Source organism: Ctenopharyngodon idella, chromosome 17, assembly GCF_019924925.1.
Source record: "Ctenopharyngodon idella isolate HZGC_01 chromosome 17, HZGC01, whole genome shotgun sequence".
Lineage (NCBI taxonomy): Eukaryota > Metazoa > Chordata > Actinopteri > Cypriniformes > Xenocyprididae > Ctenopharyngodon > Ctenopharyngodon idella.
In genome coordinates, this window is record NC_067236.1 from 34,592,053 (window position 1) to 34,613,673 (window position 21,621).

Genomic DNA, 21,621 nt, shown 5'->3' on the forward strand with positions numbered 1-21,621 from the left:
CTGAATGACAGCTATCAATTCGCAAGACATTGTATACAATGTATGGAGAGAAAAGATAGCATCAATTTTACCGCATTAAATCGAGCCCGAGTCCGACGATGAAATGTCTGAAGTATCAACCAGAAACTGATTCGCAATCACGACTGGACGTTTCTATATGGTAAGTGTCACCTTAGTTATTTATAAGACGTGATAGCAGCGTTACTGTTATACTTTATGTAGCTGCACCTGTGGGAACTGATCAGAATGCCAAGCGAAGCTGAAAACCTCTAACATAAGATAAACATTTAGGCCAGATTTTTTCGTCATAACTATTAACAAAGAAAAATGGCTACATCATTGTTTGTCAATACAATGAGTGTTTACAGAGAGAATACTTCATCTAGTTAGCGCAGACTAGCATCTTAACGTCCTATTACAATACAGATAGAGCTAAACTCTACTGTAATAATAAAAACGCAGAGGAAAAAAACAGTTTGTTTTACAGTTATGTAAGTGAACCGATCCCACAGTTATCCGGCTAGCAAGTCCCACGTTAGAAAATTTTGGACCCACATCTGAATAGCACAACTACAGAAACGTGAGTTAGCCGGTTAGCAGGAGACACTAGAGTGTACGTTACACAACATAACATACAAAACTACGAATTTTGAACAATCGCTAGAAGATATAAACATCAATTATTAATCATACTTACAGGTTGAGATTCAGAGGAGCAAGCTGGTCCAAATAAATGGGCATTGATCCATACTTTAAGACCGAGCGTTTTGTGAATCCTGTGTTAAACTCCCCCAGGTTTTACAAACGACTCCTTTATTTGACTCAGAGTCGACTCTTACTTTGGAGAGACAATAACTTTATATATGGTGCACTTTCAGATTTAAAACTTTGCAGGATGTTTTCATTCACTTTGAGCTGTTACACACTACATGAAATAGTCCAAAATCTCTACCGGTTGACAAATTTCTACCGGTTAATCGTGTCTACCAGTATATCGCCCACCACTTTTCCATGATCCTGCCTTCACCTAGCGATAACAATACAAACGGCTTCTGAAGACAAAAAAGCTGATGACGTGTACTACGTGCGCCCTCTTATACTTTTGGGCTAATGACGTCACTGACTCTCGCCAACCAATCAGATTGGAGTGTTTTCACATGTGCTTCAGACACCGGATACGCTGATGGTGTTCCCAAAGTTTCCAACCAAGACGCAGTGTAGAGTTCTTATTCAAAATGGGAACTAGTTTGTTGTTGGATGACTAGTAAACCACGCTGACCCATGTCTTTGTAAGGAATGGCATGAATATGTTGAGTATGTAGTGCAGTGCACTAGATGAGCTCAGTCTGTGTTCGGGCTGTTTCCTGAGGCAGGATGGAGGTCTGCTGGAATCTGAGCAGCCGTGTCTGAGCACGTCCCTGTGAGGGGGCATCCCTCAACTGAAGGGCTGTCAGATGAGGCCATTTGTCTTCTAGCATTTCAGAAGAACAGACGATTCGGAGTGAGAGAACATTTCGGAGTTGCAGGACTCCCAGGAAAATGTAAGCAAAAAAGCTTTGGCTTAGTGTCCTGATGGCAGAAAAACATTCTCAAAAATCTCTTTCACTCACTTCATTTGGCAAAAGTGAGAAAACAAGAAAGATTTTTATCTGTAATTTAGTGGTTTTTACTTTCCTTATGTGACAGTTAATCAGGGATGTTTCCTGTTCATCTGTAATAGAGGGCCAATTTATGATGTGTACATTGGAGGGAAAGTGTCTTGCTTAATCTGGGCCAAATATGTGACCAGAATCAACCTATGGATTGATTACGTATATTTGTCTCTGCATATTAAAGGGTCATTAAACTCCGTTTCAGCACCATTCAGTTCTTACCACAGTTTTGAAAAATATATGTACAAAAGTGGCCGTGGCAAGCTGTGGAGAGGGAAGAGGAGAGACCGACAACAACAGCGTCTGTTTTATTTCGCTGTCATTGAGTTAAAAGCATCGAAGCTTCTCACAAATGCATGCTGCAATTTACCGTTTCTCGCAACACAATATACACATGATTTTGTAAGCTCACCGTAATACCATTGTTAAAATGATCACATTCTTTGTTAAAATCTCAGAAAATTTTGTTTAGGGTTTCATGACCTTTTAAGCTAATATGCAGAGTAAGCACAATAAATTGGCAAAAAAAAAAAAACAAATACAATTCTTCAGAGAAAGAGGCATTTAGCCCATCTGGTTAATGTATTTTTAACCAGAAAGATTTATAATATTGTTCATTGGCAGGGGGAATTTTTTTTTTAAATAACTGGTCATTTTAACAAAATAAAAAATAAAAAAAACTTATTTAATATAAAACTTTTAATAGCAAGTTTAACTATTGAGTTGTCAGTCTTTTCTGCATTTGGTTTACTTTTGCCTAAATTTTAGCCTAAGTTCTAGCTTATAAATAAATGTTCATCTTCTGATTATTACCGTTGCCTGTGATGTTACTGTAGTCATACGTGCGATTTTTAATATCTCTCCCATTTTGGGTCAGTATTGTGATTTTTTTAAACAGTAGTGGACAGGACAGCATGTTGGGTTATGTTTTAACCCAGCATTTTTTTAAAGTGTATAATCACATTTTACTAGTTTATTTGATTCCAAATTATCAACTAATTTAAACTGATTAATGATTAATGATCAACTAATTATTTTGTCCACATGCTTTCTCCTGCACTAAACTTGTAAGGTAAGAATGTGTTTACCGGAAGTTATATTACTATATGTATTAACCATAGGGTTTTAGATCTCTAACATGCAAACCAGATGTTTTTACTTGTAGAATTTCCATGAGGGTTTTCGCCTCTATGTATAATGTCTGGGGAAATCAAGTCAAAGTCAGTAGATCTCGGCTGTGAATAAGATGTTTGATGTTTATCCAAGAGGCTCCATCAGTTATCTGGGTGGTGAGGAATTCCCAGCATTTAAATTTATGCTCACTGTGACCTTACAAGACCTCTAATAGTTGGAATAACACACCTGCAGATGTGAAAGGAGTAAAGTACTTGGGGTAGAAGTAGCTGTTCCAGCACGACGTAGGTGTCCTCCTTCACTCTTTCTTTGGATTGTGTTTCTCACCAATGTTGGTATAGTTGCACAAGAATATAAAGCATTTTTTTCCCCACAAGTTTTTTAATCTGAGCTAAGTTCACAAGTTGGTTTTACTCACTCAGAATTCAAACTCCAAAAGCTTTGGAGTTAACTTAATAAGAAGCTCAAGTCTTCAAGAACTTTAATTCAATGTTTACAACATACAACAGAAAGTGTGAAGATTTTATGTGAATTATCCTGTTGTGGAAAGCTTTTCTTGAGACTGTTTGAGTCTGCTTATTGTTGAGTCTGCTTATTGTCAGACAGCTTCATAACACAAGCACATTTTTAGCAGTAATCACCAGCTTGCGGACCTGGTTATTGCTTGAAGTTCATTCCCTGTTCTCTGAGTATCTCATAGGGCATGTGTTAGTTGGCACATGCCCTATTTACAGTTTGTCAGTCAAATCATTGTTGAGATCTCTGCAACAGAAAAACAGCCTTTGATTGCTTCAAATGTTAGCCTTGAGTTACTTGTTCTCATAATGAAGTAAATTACATCATGATGCCGGTGAAGATACTGAGCACTAGTACCCTTCCCTACTACTCCATGCCTGTTTCAGTGTACTGATAAATGCACCAAAGACACAAAACAATCATCAATCAAGCACAGTTTCAGTTTGATTCAATTTTAATAGCACATTTCACTATACATTTTGTTTCAAAACAGCTGCACTGAGAAAACTGCCTTACTACTCTGTGTGAGCAACCCAAAGAAAAAAAAAGGATTAAGCAGGATGAGGAAGAAATCTTGGGAGAAATGACATTCAGAACTGACTTTTGTACAAAAGAAAAAAAAAAAAAAAAGATATAGAAAACTGTAATGGTCACTTGTTGATTTGTATAGGCCTAATAGGTAGAGATTGTAAATTTGGAGCCCAGCCTGAGATTACTGGAGCGATCCATGCTGTGGTCAGGGAAATATCTTTCACTCGCTGGCTTATGATATGACTGATATTAGATACGGAGCTGCAAAAAAAGATGTTATATGTGGGGGATAATGGAGAATGTTGTGGTGGATTGGCTGGATCTGACAAGGACAGGAGCTTATGAGGTAAAGTAAAAAAAAATAGTGATAATGTTAGTCTTAGTCCCTAATTATGGTTCATAAACTCTGTTATATCTTGAGAATAATAGCCGGGATTCCAGCAGAGCTAACAATACAGCACAGCTGAGCGCATGTCTATAAAAAGTTAGCTATATGGCTGGCTAGACAGACAAGTCTAGACTTAAGATGAGAGAGTGTATTCTCCTGAATCTCAAGGGCCAGAAAGAAAAGGGATATATATCCTCTGTTGGATTAGGGAGAGGAAGAGATTAAATACATATTTTCAACCTCACTCATAACGTTTAAAGAAGTCTCTTATGCTCACCTAGGCTGCATTTATTTGATCAAAAATACAGTAAAACAGTAATATTGTGAAATATTATTACAGTTTAAGATGAATTTCTATTTTAATATATATTAAAATGTAGCCTAATTTATTTCTGTGATCAAAGCTGCATTTTCAGCATCATTACTCCAGTCTTCAGTGTCACATGATCCTTCACAAATCTGTCTTTTTAATTTTTCTACACTTTTGTGAATATATTCTTTTCTGTATAACATTTATTTTCTTATTTATTGTTGGTTTATTGACATATTTTCTTAATGGTTGTATTGTGGTTTCCTGAAGGCCTGCAGTATATTAAAATGACAATTAATCTGTCTGATTTTATTCTCTGTACTATCAGAAGGGGTGTTATTGGGGTTATTGGGGCTCTGAGGGATCAGTACTTTACATCAGAGCATTTAAATTCAAGTATCTGCATTTTATAATTGAAATAAATTAAATACTGATAAAATTGACGAATTTCTGTCAGACACCCTGTTCAGTAACTGTAGAGCACAATTGAACAATCTACAGTAGATACATCTTGAAATGTTTAGTATAATAATTAATACCTCATTTTTTATAAGTATTTGCAAAAAGGACATTAAAAGTATCAAGGCTTTAAATGTCCTTAATGTGCTCGTATAACTTGAAATTACATCAGGTGTCGAGGACATATAGAGCTGCTTGTCATAACAGTGTAAGCTAGTACCATTGTAGCTTGTAATATCAGCTGAAAGACACATGTATAAGCCATACGTTAAAGGGCCTGAGACCGAGCCTTGTGGCACTCCATACTTCTTTCTGAGTTTTATGATGTATAATGTCTAAGGTAGCACTAAAATTTTAATTTGTATACAGAACCACAACAGCAGATAAATATTTTCCGCTATTCTCTGTTGTTCAAAAGTTGTTTCAAATAAAACCTGTTAATGGTTGTCACTAAAGTTATGTAATAGTCTAAAAAGTTAGATTTACTTAATACATTACAAAGCTGTGTGCATAAAATACCATGGAAACTGCAATAACATACACTTCTTTTTTTGATCTAAGAATGTTTATTTTTTTGTTTCCAGAGATTTGAGATTCAACAAAATCAAGGATTTACAGCCAGGCTCCTTTAGGCGATTGAAGAATCTCAATACACTGTAAGTATCAGTGTTTTCTAAAGTCTTGCCACCTTGTAAAACTCAGTCTTTATGATTACTGTTTTTGTTATTGGCTTTAACTTGATTTTTTTTTTTTTTTTTTTGGTTTCATGAAACACACTTCACAGAACTAAACAGTTTGGATCGTGCACATTTGTTTGACACAGGTATTATGCATGACCATCTGTTTTAATGTCTAATACATTTCTTTCCTCTTTTTTTCTTTAAGCCTTTTAAATAACAACCACATCAGAAGAATCCCAAGAGGAGCCTTTGAAGATTTGGAAAACCTAAAATATCTGTGAGCTTTTCTTTAATTCTGATTTGACAGCTTATGGAGCAGTTTTGGTTATAGATTCTATAAAAAGTATTGATAGAAAGTGTGGGAAGAGTGATGCTTTCTGCATAATAGTGTGCCAGAGTTAAAGCAGTAAAGTAATATTGACTTTAAGTACAGTTTATTTGAGAGCATAGCTACTATATAACCACTGGCTGAAAGCACATCGTAAAGTTTAAATGTACATTATTGTAGGTGTTATATGATAAATCTTTTCTTTTTCCATTTCTGAACTGTGCTCACCACATTTATGAATGATTCAGTCATTATCACTGCCGTTGTTTGATATAGTAAAGAGCTGAGGTCATGGAATGAAGCTCTCACACTTATGGGGAACGTAATTGTCTGCGCTGTGAAATTATCTGTCTGACGGCCCTGACCCAAAAGTGAAGAGATCAGATGGAGATGGAATAATTGCTCTCTGCTTAGGCGTTGCACAGTTCCTGTCTTTGTTCGTCACAGGGCAATTTGAGAATCTCAAACTTTAGTTGTGGTGAGAGAAGCCTGTGTTTATATTCAAATAGTCACTCACTTGTTTGAAATGTTTCACAGCTGGTTTTGCCTAGATAACATCTAAATTCAGCCGCTAAGATAATACAGCAAGAGTAAAGTATGTGTAGGTGAATCTCACCAAACCTCTCAAGAAAATGCCAGGCTCATATTTTACCCCAAGAAATAAATTATATTTTGCTTAAGAAAATGAACTTTGTTTTTAAAACCACCAAGATGAATCAATTTGGCATTGACATTATTTTTTCAGTTGTCACATCCATCCGCACCCCTAAATCTTATTGCTGTAATGTGGGGGAAAAAATGTTTGTAAAACATAAAGAACTTATACATCAAGGTAGTATTTGTTGTACTGGCTTTAAATTCTGCTGATTTCACACAACAAATACAGTAATGAGAATCACCATTAAGAACAGTGAAAATTACAATGGAATAAATGCATTAAAATGCAAAAAGACTTAAAAAAATATAACAAAATTTACTAAATGCAAAAAATTTACTAAATGCAAAATTTAATTTTTTGTTTTTCTTTTGTTTTGGGGTGAAATATGACCTGGATATGTGTGAGATTCACTCATGTACATTTGAGAGACTTTGTTTTTTTGCATATTTTTTTATTATAGCTATAAAAAATCTGCCAAAACAAGCAAAGAAGTAGCAATCTCTCAGTGTTTACATAACTAAAAAATATTTTTACGATTATAATACAAAAATATTTGTGTAACTCAATAGCGATGTGCCACTGGACTGTGTGAAGTCCAACTAATCTCTACGAGAAGCAGAAAAATTAGAGCACACTGTTATTCTAGTGCTGTGATTTAAAAGACACAACTCGTGTCACTCCAGATAAACATACTGAGCATTATAATTCTCCGACTGAGTATTAATCCATTCATTAACTCCTCTTGGCCGGTGCAATCACAACACACAGTTCACACAGTCATGATGTCCGGCTGTGGAGTCGCTTCTAGATTTTCCCTTCTGGTTACTCAAGCTTCGTCCAGTGGTCTGGCTAGTCCTCCAGACAGAGTGAATGTAACATGCTCTGAGTGGCTGCTTAGGCATTTTAACACTGTAATTCTGGTACTGTAGATATTTTTCAGGTTTATATATATATATATATATATATATAATGATAATATAATTTGTTTAGAAACATTTTAGAAAAGCATTTATCTCTGTTTATCCGACCTTTTTTTGATCAATTTAATACCATCGGCATATCGACTATAGCATGAAAAGGGCCGGTATAACAAACTGATGGTTATTAATGAACTGTATAGTTGTATAATGTCTTTCTATTTATTAAAGAAGTATGTCATGTTCTATAAAAATGAATCAAATATGTGTTAATGTTGTTAATAAGGAGTATTTGATAGCAAAAATAACCTGAAGTTTGCCACGTTGCCTTATTTGTATCTTATTGTTCCTCTCTTATAAAGTTGGCCTGTTGAATGTTAAACGGATCAATCCATGTTCAATGAAAATGATTTGATGATGTAGCAATAAACTAGCTAGTGTACCTAAATGCACGTGTTTTTAAACTACCTACTATCATTAAAATCTATTTTAATGACAAAAGTTCAAATAAGTGAGCAAGTGACAAAATATCAGTATCTTAATCAGCCAATAGTTAAAATCGGTATCGTACTGGCCAAAAAAAAACAAAAAACTGTGCATTCCTATTTTTTTACTAACGATCCCATTATAGCAATAATATTCAACTGGCATATTTGCAGATTCTTAAACAACTTAAACAGCTCTCATAGTTCTCATAACTTTGGTTTTGCACTGTTTAAAATAAGGCTCTTTAGTGTTGCTTATATATGCAAATCTTGCATACTTGTATGGGAAGGCAGCACATATCTGCAGCATATACTTCCTGTGGGATGGTGTCATCGTCCTGAAGGTCAGAGGATCATGTGGTTTATGTGACTGAGCCCTCGTTCTCAACAGACCACTGTCCCTAGACAGGAAAACCACAAACATGAATTCCTGTTTCCCACAGGCCACCCCTCCTGTGTTATCAATATGCAGTCAATATGCAACAGTCTTCTGTATTTTTGTCTTCTATTATTCCTGCATTATATGATATGAAAAGTTTATTTTGACCTTTCTTCTTTATTTCTGTGTGCATGTGTTTATTTTTGACATTCAACCCTAACCCTAGTGATATCTCTGAATATTTCTTTCAGCTATTTGTACAAGAATGAAATTCAGGCAATAGACCGAGAAGCTTTTAAGGGGCTCGTCTCTCTAGAACAACTGTAAGTGACCTTCTGCCCTGTCTAGTTTCCATGTTCATTCTTGATACTAACTAAATAGTTAAATGAATAGTTCACCCAAAATGAAAATTGTTATCTCTTGAATTAAATTTGTTGCTCACACAAAGCAATTGTATCACCTCAGAAGACTTGGAACAAAAAAGTTGTATGGACACTATAATGATATTTTTATGGTGAAAAAATATATTCAGTCCCCATTTATAGTAATTGCCCTAAAAAAAACAACCAACACAGTCACGATTTCTCTTTTTGCATTCCACGAAAGAAAGAAAGTCATATGGTGAACTATTCTTTTAACAGTATGGTGAAATTTTTGGTCCATGTTTTACAAATTAAAGAAATTTGATCAAGCACAATGCCAAACTGGGGAGAGTAAATCCTACAACCAAATAACATTTACATTCGGATGTTTTAGAGAACTGTGACTTTGAAGCTATAGTTCATTTTTTTAACTTCCCACAGCATATTAGCACGTCCCTGGTACACGATTCAGCGGTGCACATTATTTTAAAGGAGTCATATGATGCTTTATAATGTTTTCCTTTTCCTTCAGAGTGTAATTGATCTGTTTGTGCATGTATAAGATCTGCAAAGCTACAAAGCTCATAGTGTCCCACAAAGGGATTTATTCTCTCTAACAGAGAACAGCTCCAGACCTGCCTAAAACACATCGATCGAAGTCCAGATATTACTTCTGGGAATGTCTACGTCTCAATGTGGCATATTAGCATAAATTCCCACCCAAAGTCATATGCAAAGAAGTAATTGTGGTGTTGTCGCCATGACGTGGAGACGCTGCGTGTTTGGATGCGAAAGCAAAACCCCTTTGTTTAGCCTAACGATGAAATTAGGAGTCGGTGGTTAAGAAGTTACTCGGGCTCAAAATGATCAGTAAATCCAACGACATTATTAACTGTGTGTGTTTACAATTGCTTTAGAAGCCTTGAAACTGAAGCTCATGATTATGGTAAGAGCCGTTACATTTCCGACATGTGCTTGAGGTGTTTGGCCAATCACAACACACCTGGTCAGCTGGCCAATCAGAGCACTCTGGACTTTTCGAAAGAGGGGCTTTGTAGAAATCAGAGCATTTCAGACAGACTGGGAATAGAGGTACTGCAATAATGTATGTAAATTATGTTAAATATGTAAAGTATGTAAAAAATAATGTGTTTTCTGAACATTAAAACATGTTAACCTATTCTAGTACACCCAATAAACAAAATAACGACCTTATAAAATAGCATCATATGACCCCTTTAAAGAAAATTAAATGATGGTCTCCATTCTGGAATAGTGCACATTTTTCACCATCCAATAAATAAATAAAGTCCTGTCCCTTTTTTTTTTTTTTTTTTTTTCTTGTTGAAAATACATACAATTCTGTAGATGCTGTGTAAATAACATGTTCAAAATGAAGGAAACAATCTGTGGAAAGGCATTGATAGAGCGTTTATTAAGTACCATGTTTATGGCAAGAAAAACATATGACTCTCTCTCTCTCTCTCAGATACCTGCACTTCAACAACATTGAGTCATTGGAGCCCGAGTCTTTCTCTCATCTACCCAAGCTTGAGCGGCTGTGAGTTTTGCATGCATCTCAAACCTCAAATCATCACTCAGATCCCCACAGTGTTACATGTTTAGTCATGAAAACACATCCCTTTTTAAAATGAGATCAAAAAAGATAAGCTTGTAGGCAAACATGTGTCTATGTCTGTTCTTGTTCTGAGAAAATTATTTGCTTTTTTTTACAATCATTGGGACACTTTAACCTTGTAAAGCCTGACATATGAAATAATAAAATTTTTGGGGATGCGTTCTCATATAGTCAGCAACTGATGCAGCGTCACATTTCCTTCTCAGGGAACCGGGGTTACATACCCTAGACGTTTTTCAACAAAGTTTTGATCATGTTGATCATTTAGAGCACTTAGAAATGTGTGTATGAAATATGATATTGTAAGCTTTACTGCAGTGTTAAGTAAATTAACACATTTTACACATTTACGTGGATTTAACACAATAATAGTATTCAATTAAGTAGTGACAAAATGTTCAGAAATTTAGCTCGTTTTATTTAAGTACATTATACAAGCAGCACAAATCATTTTTACAGTGTTGCCTGCCTCATTTCTTCCTGGTGGCCCTTATTCCAAATGTTTGGAAAATCACCCACACACATTCTGATGTCTTTTAAAGACGGGAAAGTCACGTGTACGTAAACATTGACTAAAATGTGAGTGAGGGACCAATTCAGTACTGGAGTTTGTAAGTGAACATGAAAAAAAGAATCTGCATCTGGATGGTGATTAATGAAACTAATCCTCCTGTTATTTATATGAGTAGTTGTGAACAGTAATGTCGTCCCTGTGAATATGACCCTGTCTGTCCTGGTAGAAAGCAAGAACATCCCTGTGGACCTTCATCTTTGCATCTCTATTCCACAGAGCATATACACTACTGGTCAATAGTTTGGAATAATTACGATTTTTAAAATATTGTTGAAAGAAGGCTCTTATGCTCACAAAGTCTGCTTTTAAAAATACAGTAAAACAGTAATATTGTGACATAGTGTTACTATTTAAAATAACTGTTTTCTATTTGGATATATTTTAAAATGTAATTTATTCCTGTGATGCAAAGCTGAACTTTCAGACTCAGTGTCACATGATCCTTCAGAAATCAGTCTAATATGATGATTTGCTGCTCAAGAAACATTTATGATTATCAATGTTGAAAACATATTTTTGTGGAAAGTTACTTCAGCAAGGACGCATTAAATTGATCAAAAGTGACAGTAAAGACATTTATAATGTTACAAAAGGTTTCTATTTCAAATAAAAGCTGTTCTTTTGAACTTTCTATTCATTAAAGAATCCTAAAAAAAAATTAGTTTACAGTTTAGTTTCAGAAAAATCGAAATAAAAAAAATATACTTTTAATATACTAGTGCTCACTCATGCAAAACTGTGATACAGTATACAGAATACTAGGGTATTCTGAGTGGTTGCTAGGTACTGTAATTATTTACTATCAAAATATTCAAAAGAGCCCTCGCTAAAGTCTCTGTGATATTCTGGCCTTTAGATATCCAGTCCCTCATTAAATGTAAGTCTTTATGGTTGGGTAAAGCATCAGTTTGCTCAGAGATTGTCACTTTACTTGGTAATAAATTAGATCTTGAATATCTCATGTCTAAGTTGATTGTGTTCCACTTTAACCACCAATAACCTATAAATGAGACCTAGTTGGTGAGAGTATTTTCATTTGTTTGCAAATCAAAGTATTTTGTGTCATACGTTTCAGATGAAGATGTTAAAAAGACATTTTTAAATGTTTGCTAACAGGCAGTTGTTTGAGGGTTACCATCTTTACCACCAACTTAACTACAAATTTATCAGTGATCTGATCAGGATTCATTGTTCCCTATCTCTCGGTCACTTCGACATTGTGTCGATGTACTGACACTAGGGGTCGCACTTGGGAGCCCCAAACACTTCTGACACTTTGAGAAAAGGCCAATGAGAATTGGCAAGTGGAATTTGCATACGCCACTCCCTGGACATACGGGTGTAAAAGGAGATGGCGTGCATCCACTCATTCAGATTTGTTCTTCAGAGCCGAGTGGTTGTAGATGCGATCACTCAATCATTCGCCTCTACAAGGGAACCTGAAAGCTGGTGTTTACAGTGCATTACAGCGACCTCTCTCTCCCCCCAATGCACAGATAAGCTCAGAGAGCTCCCCTGGCCTCTTCAGTGAAAAAGCAGATTTCCCAAAAGAGTGTTTCTGGGTGTAGTCGATATCTCTCATCCTCGGACGGCCACGATCTCTGTCTCAAGTGTTTAGGTCATTCCCACGCTGAGAGAGCGTTCATGGATGGCTCATGTTCTCATTGTAAAAATGTTGCGTTCGCGACTCTGTTTTCTGGCCATAGAGAGAGTCACTTCAGTTGCTCCCTGTCTTGGTCCTTCTGCTATGCACAGTGCCGTGGCAGCAAGTGCTGTGGGCGACTTGGGGACAAAAATGTGAGTTTTTCCACTGGATCAATCCTCATGGGCCTTCCATTCCTCGTCACACTCTGCACCCAATGAAGTTCCTAGATGAGTTGGCAGTTTGTCTTGTGGCGAATCTAATTTCTCATTCGGGGCTCCAGATGAGGATGAATTATCAATTGTAGCATCAGAGGGCGGGCTTCAACTTCAGGTGCGTTACCTCAGTCTGAGTCCAGCGCAGAGTTGGCAAACATGCTTGGCCCGAGCTGCTACAAGAATCAGAATGGCGTGGAATCCTCAACCCTGTTCTGAGCATACACGGCTGTCCATCATGCTGGTCCAGGAACTCCATCTCTGGCTCAACCTTGGTGAGATGAGGGACGGCGACAAGGTTCGCTTCTTGACGCCCCCATCTTGGAATGTGGCTTCTTCAGCGACACTGTCGAGGACTTTGTCCAGCAGTTCTTGGCAATCCAAACGCATCTTGCCTCAGTGAGATTCCACCTACAGGCCACCGAGGTCCCGCACCCCATCTGCCTGCCTGTGGCAGCCGCACAGGCTCCGCTGCAGTCCAAGCCCACAGCCTGGTCGCAGCATCAAGCTAGCGGGGGGAAAGCAACGCCGCCCGTCTCTCAGGCTAGCACCAAGAACCCGAAGAAGGCTTCGAAGACACAGGTGACCCAGGGATGGCGGGAGCTGCTCTTTCCCAGGAGATGGTACTTCTCAAAGTCGCGCTGGCTCATCAGGACAGTCGGCCTCGGTTATGTGATTCAGTTCACCAGGCGCCCGCCCAGGTTCAGCGCCGTCCTTTTTTCCTTGGTGGAAGGCAAAGACACCAGGTATTGCTGGCCATTTTGGCCGTTACCGCAGAGACTTCTTTCAATGTGTGGTACTTCCCGGTCAGTAAGATGGAAGGAATGAGACGTTGTTTCCCTCCTACCACAATGCTGAACTACCTGCTGAAATAGCCAGGATACTGTCTGGGCTCCTCAGCACAAACCTGAATGAGTGGATGCACCCCATCTCCTTTTATACCTGTATGTATGGGGGAGTGGCATATGCAAATTCCACTCGCCAATTCACAAAAAAAGTAAACTTTTTTTTTTTAAATTATTTTATTTGAATTAGGACTGCCACAGTTTTATTTTCGTTTTGTGAGATTTTTTATTTTTATTTTTATTTTTTTATTTGGTTTATCTTTCATGATTTAAAAAAAAAAAAAAAAAAAAAACATTAGTCGGATCACCTACAAAACAAATAGCATATCTTTCCTCAAACAAACAAACAAAAAAAACCAAACATTATAGATAGGAATGTTTAAACAAATCACTAATCCCAATGTGAGCATTAGTATAGTGATGCTTTTATGGCATGTGTTGTGTTTTTCCTGTCCTGGTCACAGATTATATATGCCTGATTTGTGAATGCACACATTTGAATCTGTGCTCTTCTCATTGATATCTACTGCAGGTTTCTGCACAACAACAGAATTACTCATCTTGCATTAGGAACCTTCTCCCACCTGCAGTCCATGAAGAGACTGTGAGTATTACTCAGACTGACTTTGTTTACGGATGGGTAAAGCATTAGTTTGCTCAGAGACTGTCTCTTTATTTGGTTATCAATTAGATCTTGAAAACCATGACGTTGGTTGTGTTCCACTTTAGCCACCAAAAATATATAAATGAGACGTAGGCTGTGTTTACATTTCCAGTTTCGGTTTTCAATCCGATCAAGTGTACATGCCATCTCAATCGAATTAGAGAAGGAATAAACCACCCCTTCCAATACGATGGAAATTTCATTTATATCAAGCTCAGTCGGATCGATTAAGGTGTTTACATGAAGGCTTTTCAGTCTGATTGAGCCGTCAATCCGATTACTAACAGATTTTTTGGTTGCATGTAAACGTAGCCATAGTGGTGAGAGTATTTTAAATGATCTGTAATTAACATTTAGTAAATGGTTAAATGGTTTGTTATCAAAATATATATACAGTATATATTTTGTTTTTACTTTAAATTTAAAGTTTCAGTATTTTTGTGTTTGTCATTTTTATTAGTTTTTTTATGTATGTGTATGTATATATATATATATATATATATATATATATATATATATATATATATATATATATGAGTTTTTTATTAATTTTTATTTCAGTTTTATTTTAGTTTTTTAGTACATCAAGTTAAACTACATAAAAATGAGAAATGTTGCCTTGGCAACTATCTGAAATAAAATAATTTAAGTCCTTGTCGTTAATTCTGTTTCAGTTAACATTTATTTTATTACAAGTAACGAAAATGTTTTTATGGTTTTAGTTTTGCTTAACTGAAATGACCCTGACTTAAGGTCCATTCACACCAAGAATGATAACTATAAAGATAACTATTAGTGTCCACACCAGTGCATGATATTGTTCTGTTTATTTAAGCGTGCGCTGCGGTTTTGTCGTCTGCTGCTTTAAATGCTCAAGCTCTAAAAGCAGGATGGATTCTGATTCTGAAATCGTTCTGAAAGTGATTCCAACGATATCGTTTCTCAGTGCCATTATCATTATAGTTGTGGTGTGAACTCTTCTATTCTTTTCTGTTTAGAATGATTTTTAGAACTGTATCTTTATTGTTATACCGTTAAAATCTTGACTCAAACACACCAACTTAGCTACAAATTTATCAGCGTTGTTTTCCATTTTGCTACAAATGTGAATTTAGGCTTCTTAAAAAATTTAAACGGTTTTATTTTAACCAAAGAATTGCCTCAAAATTTTATCTTAATTTTGTGTTTGTGCATGTGTTTAGGCGCCTCGACTCAAACACACTGCACTGTGACTGTGAACTGCTGTGGTTGGCCGATCTGTTGAAGCAGTACGCAGAGTCTGGTAACGCTCAGGCCGCAGCTACTTGCGACTATCCAAGCCGTTTGCAGGGACGCTCGGTCGCCACTCTCACTGCAGAGGAGCTCAACTGTGGTGAGGCCATTCACACACATAAACACACTTCACACGCTAATATACATGTTCTTTTCAAATCAAAATGATCAACTGGCAGTAAATTGTTGCAATATTTACAGCATCTGCCCCCATTCACCACATACACATTATTCTACTCCATGGGACCAGCTCTGTATTTGAACATGTTAGTCATCATAATAAATAACAGATGCTGATCTGGATTATGAGCTGGATTATGGAGTGATTTCCCAGATGTATCATTGCTTGCATGCTACGCCACCTTCATGTCAAATGTTTGAGGGAGTGAAGGGTCAAACGTGACTTTTCATTTCAACCATCTGTGAAAATACAGGTCATCTCTACAGGGCTTTTGTGATGTCAGAATTGTCAGCTGGGAAAAAGGCAGCTCGGATCTAGCTTCAAATATTGGGCTAATTACCAGTTCAGTGTTCATAAAAAAAAAAAAAAGAAAAGAAAAGAAACAACAACAAAAAAATTCTGTTAAATTTATGGTAAAAAAAAAAAAAGAAAAAGAAAAAAAGGCACTTATGGGTGCCAGAAAGGAAAAATATGTTAACAATGTTTCAGGAATTTTTTTATTTTCTGTATTTATTTTAATTTTATTTGAAGTTAATAAAGTTATTTTAAGAAAAGTAATAAATAAATAAAATCGGCATAGTTATTGTTTTCAGGTTTTTCAGGTACGTCTAACAGTTTTCAGGTACAGAAATTGAATAAAATAATACAATGAAAAATAACTGCATAGTTTTCACTGTATAAAATAAATATAGACTAATCCTTATTAAAGTTACAAAAGTGATTCAGTCAAGAGCAGTGAGTGATTTTTTTTTTCTTTGTCTTTTGTTGTTTGATTAACATTAAAAAGCAGACAGCAGCAGGAATATTAGGCTGCTGTCACTTTAAGAGCGAATGCATGGATCCAATATAGAGTTACACATGCATCTTATTTCTGTTTACATTCAGTTAAGACATAACAGACTGTGTTTACTAGGATACTCGCCAATATGGCATTTTGACATAATTCTGTGTGAATATGTTCGTTCAAGCCCAAGAAGACGTGAAAGAACTCAATTCAGTATTCACATGCTGTCTGAGGTGCGCGGCTCTCTGTGTGAGCGCTTCGGATGTTAGTTGCATACAAAACTTCTCTAACAGCGCGTGAGTACTGTTCTTTCGTGTCGTCTTGTGCTTGAATATTTAGACTGGCAAGGCTAAAAACACAAGCAAACAATGCAGCACTGGCCCAATCAGGTAAGTGACAGTTCCGTCAACTGTCCCGAGCGTCGTTCACACTGCCCCGGGTCATCAGGCAGTCCTTATTGTTGAGCTCTGTTTTAGTTTTTTTTTTGTTGTAGTTGTTGTTGTTGTTTATTTTTTTAAATAAGTCTATATAGTTTTTATTAATTTTTATTTTCGTATAAGTTATTTTAGTACATCAAGATAAACTAAATTTTTCAATTAATGAATGTTTTTTTCGTGGTTAGTTTTAGTTAAAGTCCTCATGAAATCAAAACTGATCTTAGTGCATATTACTAGTCTTGTGGTAAACAATTTATTCATGCAAGTCAATCCACACACAAAAAAAATTGTCTTCGTAATCTTTATTTGAAAGTTTGAGAAATTTGAAAATGGACTTCCCATCTGGAATGGCGTTCCTGCTCTGATGATGTCAGTTTGACGGCTTGGGCTGACTGTAAACATGCGTTCAGATCTGCCTCTATTTCTGAATGGAACACCTACTTTTCTAAATCCAATCAATTCCCAGCGGGAAAAAAAACAAGCCATGCCCTCTATTTTCCTCATTCAATATTCAGTTTCACTCTGAAATATGTCTTAATACTGAAGTAAAGTTGGCCGCACAATGGTGCACAAAGACAAAACACCATCAGAATAACAGACGACACTAAAATAATGCAGGGAAGGTCCCAGAAGGGGTTTTTAAGCTCAAGTTTCGCTCAGCTATCAAAGGGCTAATAAACTTTTTTGTGGAAAGTGTCTAAACATAAGAAAGTTTTTTGCCCCTGTCTTATGGCATGTGGGTATTTACTGTCAGAAAAGGATACTCACAAGCACTGTCCAGTGTGTTTGGGAGTTGTCCACAGTAAGGACTCTATCCAGGCATGTGTGCATTGCCGGCAGCTCCGTCGCTCCACACTAGAGCGGCGTGTTGCGTTTGCTGAGCGTGTGCTCGGAGGGGCAGTGGCCAGACAGTCTGCTTCTGTCTTCAGGTGCTTATCCAGATGCAACTCTAGCCATTTTTGGAGAGGCCACAGGGAGTTGGAGGAGAGTTTGTGTGATCACCACAAAGTTCCTCTGACTGAGTTTGATCAGGACTTTGAGTGTCATGAAGATGACTCTGGCTCGCTTGATGACTGTCTCGGGCGAGGAATTCTCTGGTGACACCTTTCAAGCGGGGCAAATCACAACTTCTCCCTCGCCCTCCGAGGTGGCGGATGGAAGTGAAGTGATGTATGATCCTTTCATTGATCTGTATCGGAGAGAGTGGCAGGGAAGCTGTCAGTAGAGTGGCCTGCCCCTCCTTCGATACAGAAAAGTTCACATTTTGGCGGGTTCTATTTGTCACCTGTGCAAACAGTGGTAAGAACACGCCTGACGCTTTATCCTGATTGTGTAGCGGAGCTTACAGCTTCATGGCCAAAGCCCATGTCAGCCCTCCCCCTCCGGTACCAGGGGCAAATAAGTTCATGGAGTTCGAAGGTGTGGGGGAAGCAGGGTTTCATTCACTTGCTGCATAACTTGCGCCAGGCTCAAAATACTGGCATTGCAGGTACCCCCACTCTTCCAACGTGTCCATGCCATATTCTGTATTCTCCTCAACAAAGGGGCAATTCAAATGGCTTTTACAAGGGAAAATGGAGGAAGGTTTTTACAGGATTTACTTCCTCCTCCCTAAGAAAAGTGGGGGATTTCACACCATCCTGATTTTACAGCAGTTGAACAAGCACCTCAATGCTTACAGTACATCATCTGTTGTTCTCTCTGCATCCCTGGGATTGGTTTGCTGTCTAGGACACTGTGGTGTCTTCCCCTATGCAGGGACCTGCTGTCCCAGACAGGGGGGCAGATTCTGCACCCTCGGCCAAAGCTGTCGTCTCTGTGGGCCTATCAGATGAGAGGGAGTATCTGATGGCAGCAGGGCTCCCAATCAATGTTGTGGCTATAATACAGAGCACTAGGGAGGCATTGACAAGGGTGCTTTATGTGTTGAAGTGGCACATTTTTTTAAGCTTGGTGCAGGCAAAGATCTTTATCGCCGTATCAATAATATCCCAATATACTTTTTTGCAGGAATTGTTGAGTTGGAAGTGTCAAAATGTGTTGCGTCCTAATGTGGCTTATACACCTAAAGTCATGTCGGCAGTGTATGGTACATTCTCATTCTAGCTGCCTGCCCTTTAAAACCTCTCTATTGACTCCGAGGAAGACAGGAGACTCCATGATTTGTGCCCTGTGCGAGCTTTACACAGATACATTGAGCAGGCGCAGGCTGTTCGCTCTTCTGACAAGCTCTTTGTATGCTAACCCGGTCCGTGGAAAGCCACTAAACATCATCTTTCGCATTGGATTGTGGAGGCTATTTCTGGGGCATGGCACCATCTTGGGCAATGTTTAGAGGGGTGTCTGTGGAGGGTATTTGTGCGGCTGCCAGTTGGGCATCACCGCAACGTTTGTTTGATTTTACCGACTGGATGTCACAGCATATAATAAAATATATTCTAAAATGTATTCTATGTATTACTTACACTAATGCTTACACTAATTTATTAAATTCACTAATTTTCTATTTTCAATCATTCAATTATTTAACTCACTAATAATTTTTAGTTATTAGTCTTATGTTCAATTAAATAAAATTAATTATTAGTATAATATATGATATTTTACATAATAACTCAAATAAATATATTAATAATATAATTAATCAGCACTTGTAAGACTCCCAATTATGTCTTTTTCATTGTCATGTCTACATCTTTTAGTCTGAAATTGCATGGTCTCTTCTGGGACCTCCGAGGTTTTCCCACCGTGTAGCCAGAAACCATAGCGGCTGTTGTGCTCGATAGACTTGCTCAGGCTTGTTACAGTAATCAGCCCCCCACAAACGCCCCTATTGGCTCTGTAGAAGAATGGGATTAACACAGTATGGCTTTTCCACCCTCCTCTATACATAAAACACAGCACACAGATGCCTGAGGCACCTGTCAAAACGCAGCAGGGCAGAAAAACGCAGTCAGACAGACAGCTGCAGTTTCTCTGAGGCTGGCACTGGACATGTCGTACTGCCACACTGCGCAATACAAGAGGAAAAAGCAAGGAATCACAAATCCAATGTCTATCACAAATGCTTTAAGATGGAGTAGTGAAGGGGTTAGTCATACCATGAAATTTGAGAGATACTTTACCCTCAAAATCATTTGCTCATCCTCTTGTTATTGCAAAACCGCATGATTTTCTTTCTTTTTTTTACGTTGTACATTAAACCAGATGTTTTGTAGAGTGTCCAAGCTGCTCTTTTCCATATAACAAAAGTGAAAGAGCGTGTGTATTTTATCTCATAGAATTAAAGTAAAAAAAATATATATTTAACTTGTGTTCACCACAGACCTTATTTTTAGGCATTTTCCCAAAAACCCATTGACTTCAGGATGATGGAACTGGAACTCGTATCCATGTTTTGGCCTACAAGAACACATCATCCCCGCAGCACTCTATAGCAATCTGTGCCATTTTTGCCTGTCAGAATAATGTGCGAGTACTTTGACACAGTGTACAACCAGACATTTAGTTTTCGCCAGTAGAAACAGCTTATAGTTCTGTCAGACTGTTCAGGAATATATTTTGCCATGTGCACATTGGTGTTGGTGGGTAATTATTGGGGTTTGGCATGTGGCCGTTGTGACCATAGACACAATCACCTCGTGCCTGGCCATCAACCAACACGGGCAGCCAAGCCAGATGAGAGGAAGTGAGGCAAGAGGGAAATGTCAAACACATTGCCACTACAAATAAACCTTCAGTGCTGTAATTCCAATAGCTTTTACAGACCAAATTAAACTCATTTTACTTCTCGTCACACACCTCGTCTTTTCTGGCACACTTATGTTTAGTTTCATCTGAACGTGTCTCTCCTGTCGAGCAGAAGTTCCCCGGATCACATCTGAGCCACAGGATGTGGACGTAACCTCTGGGAACACTGTGTACTTCACATGCAGGGCAGAGGGCAACCCCAAACCTCAGATCATCTGGCTCAGAAACAAGTAAGCTCCCACCCTTTATGTACGTGCTTAAAGGAATAGTTCACCCAAAAATAAAATTCTGTCTTTGTTTATTTCTCCAAGTTGCTCAAAGCAGAAATTACCTTCTGTCTTTTTTTTTTTTCTTTTAATGGAACACAAAAGAAGTATTACAGTATGTCTAGATTGCTTTTTCCATAATGAGGCTGTCTGAAAATGACAAAAAACACCATAAAAGCAGTCCATATAACTTACTATTTCAATCATGACAAATCTCTGAATAGTTTTAGCATGTTAATGGATATGACAATGTTAATGTACTTGGTCTTGGCGGGTTAGATAGTATGGACTTGATACTGCCAACAGATACACAGACACACTGCTGTGAACATGTACGATTTGTCGCTGCTGCATGAATAAGCATACATAAATCCCGTAACAGATCTAGGCAGGTGGAGCTGGGGAGGTGGAGGGTTTCAGATGAACTCTGATAGCGTGCTGAAGGACAGGTTACAGCAAACACTGAACCAGACTATTTAAAAGTTGAGCAAGCAATCTAATTGGCTGCAGAGAATCAGCAGAGACCAATCAGCTTGTGCCATGCAAAAAATGT

At 37.6% G+C, this 21,621-nt stretch overlaps 1 protein-coding gene across 2 annotated transcripts in view; it reads left to right on the forward strand.

Annotated features, from left to right (window-relative positions):
* The window catches only part of LOC127498372 (peroxidasin), a 71,161-nt gene that overhangs the window by 14,760 nt on the left and 34,780 nt on the right, over positions 1-21,621 (forward strand). The window contains exons 2-8 of one of the 2 annotated variants that reach the window (XM_051867646.1): positions 5,575-5,646; positions 5,876-5,947; positions 8,689-8,760; positions 10,289-10,360; positions 14,247-14,318; positions 15,581-15,750; positions 20,915-21,032. In XM_051867646.1, coding sequence (XP_051723606.1) covers positions 5,575-5,646; positions 5,876-5,947; positions 8,689-8,760; positions 10,289-10,360; positions 14,247-14,318; positions 15,581-15,750; positions 20,915-21,032 — 648 coding nt within the window. Of the gene's footprint in view, positions 1-5,574; positions 5,647-5,875; positions 5,948-8,688; positions 8,761-10,288; positions 10,361-14,246; positions 14,319-15,580; positions 15,751-20,914; positions 21,033-21,621 lie in introns of those variants that run through there. The other variant, XM_051867647.1, reaches the window with a different exon arrangement.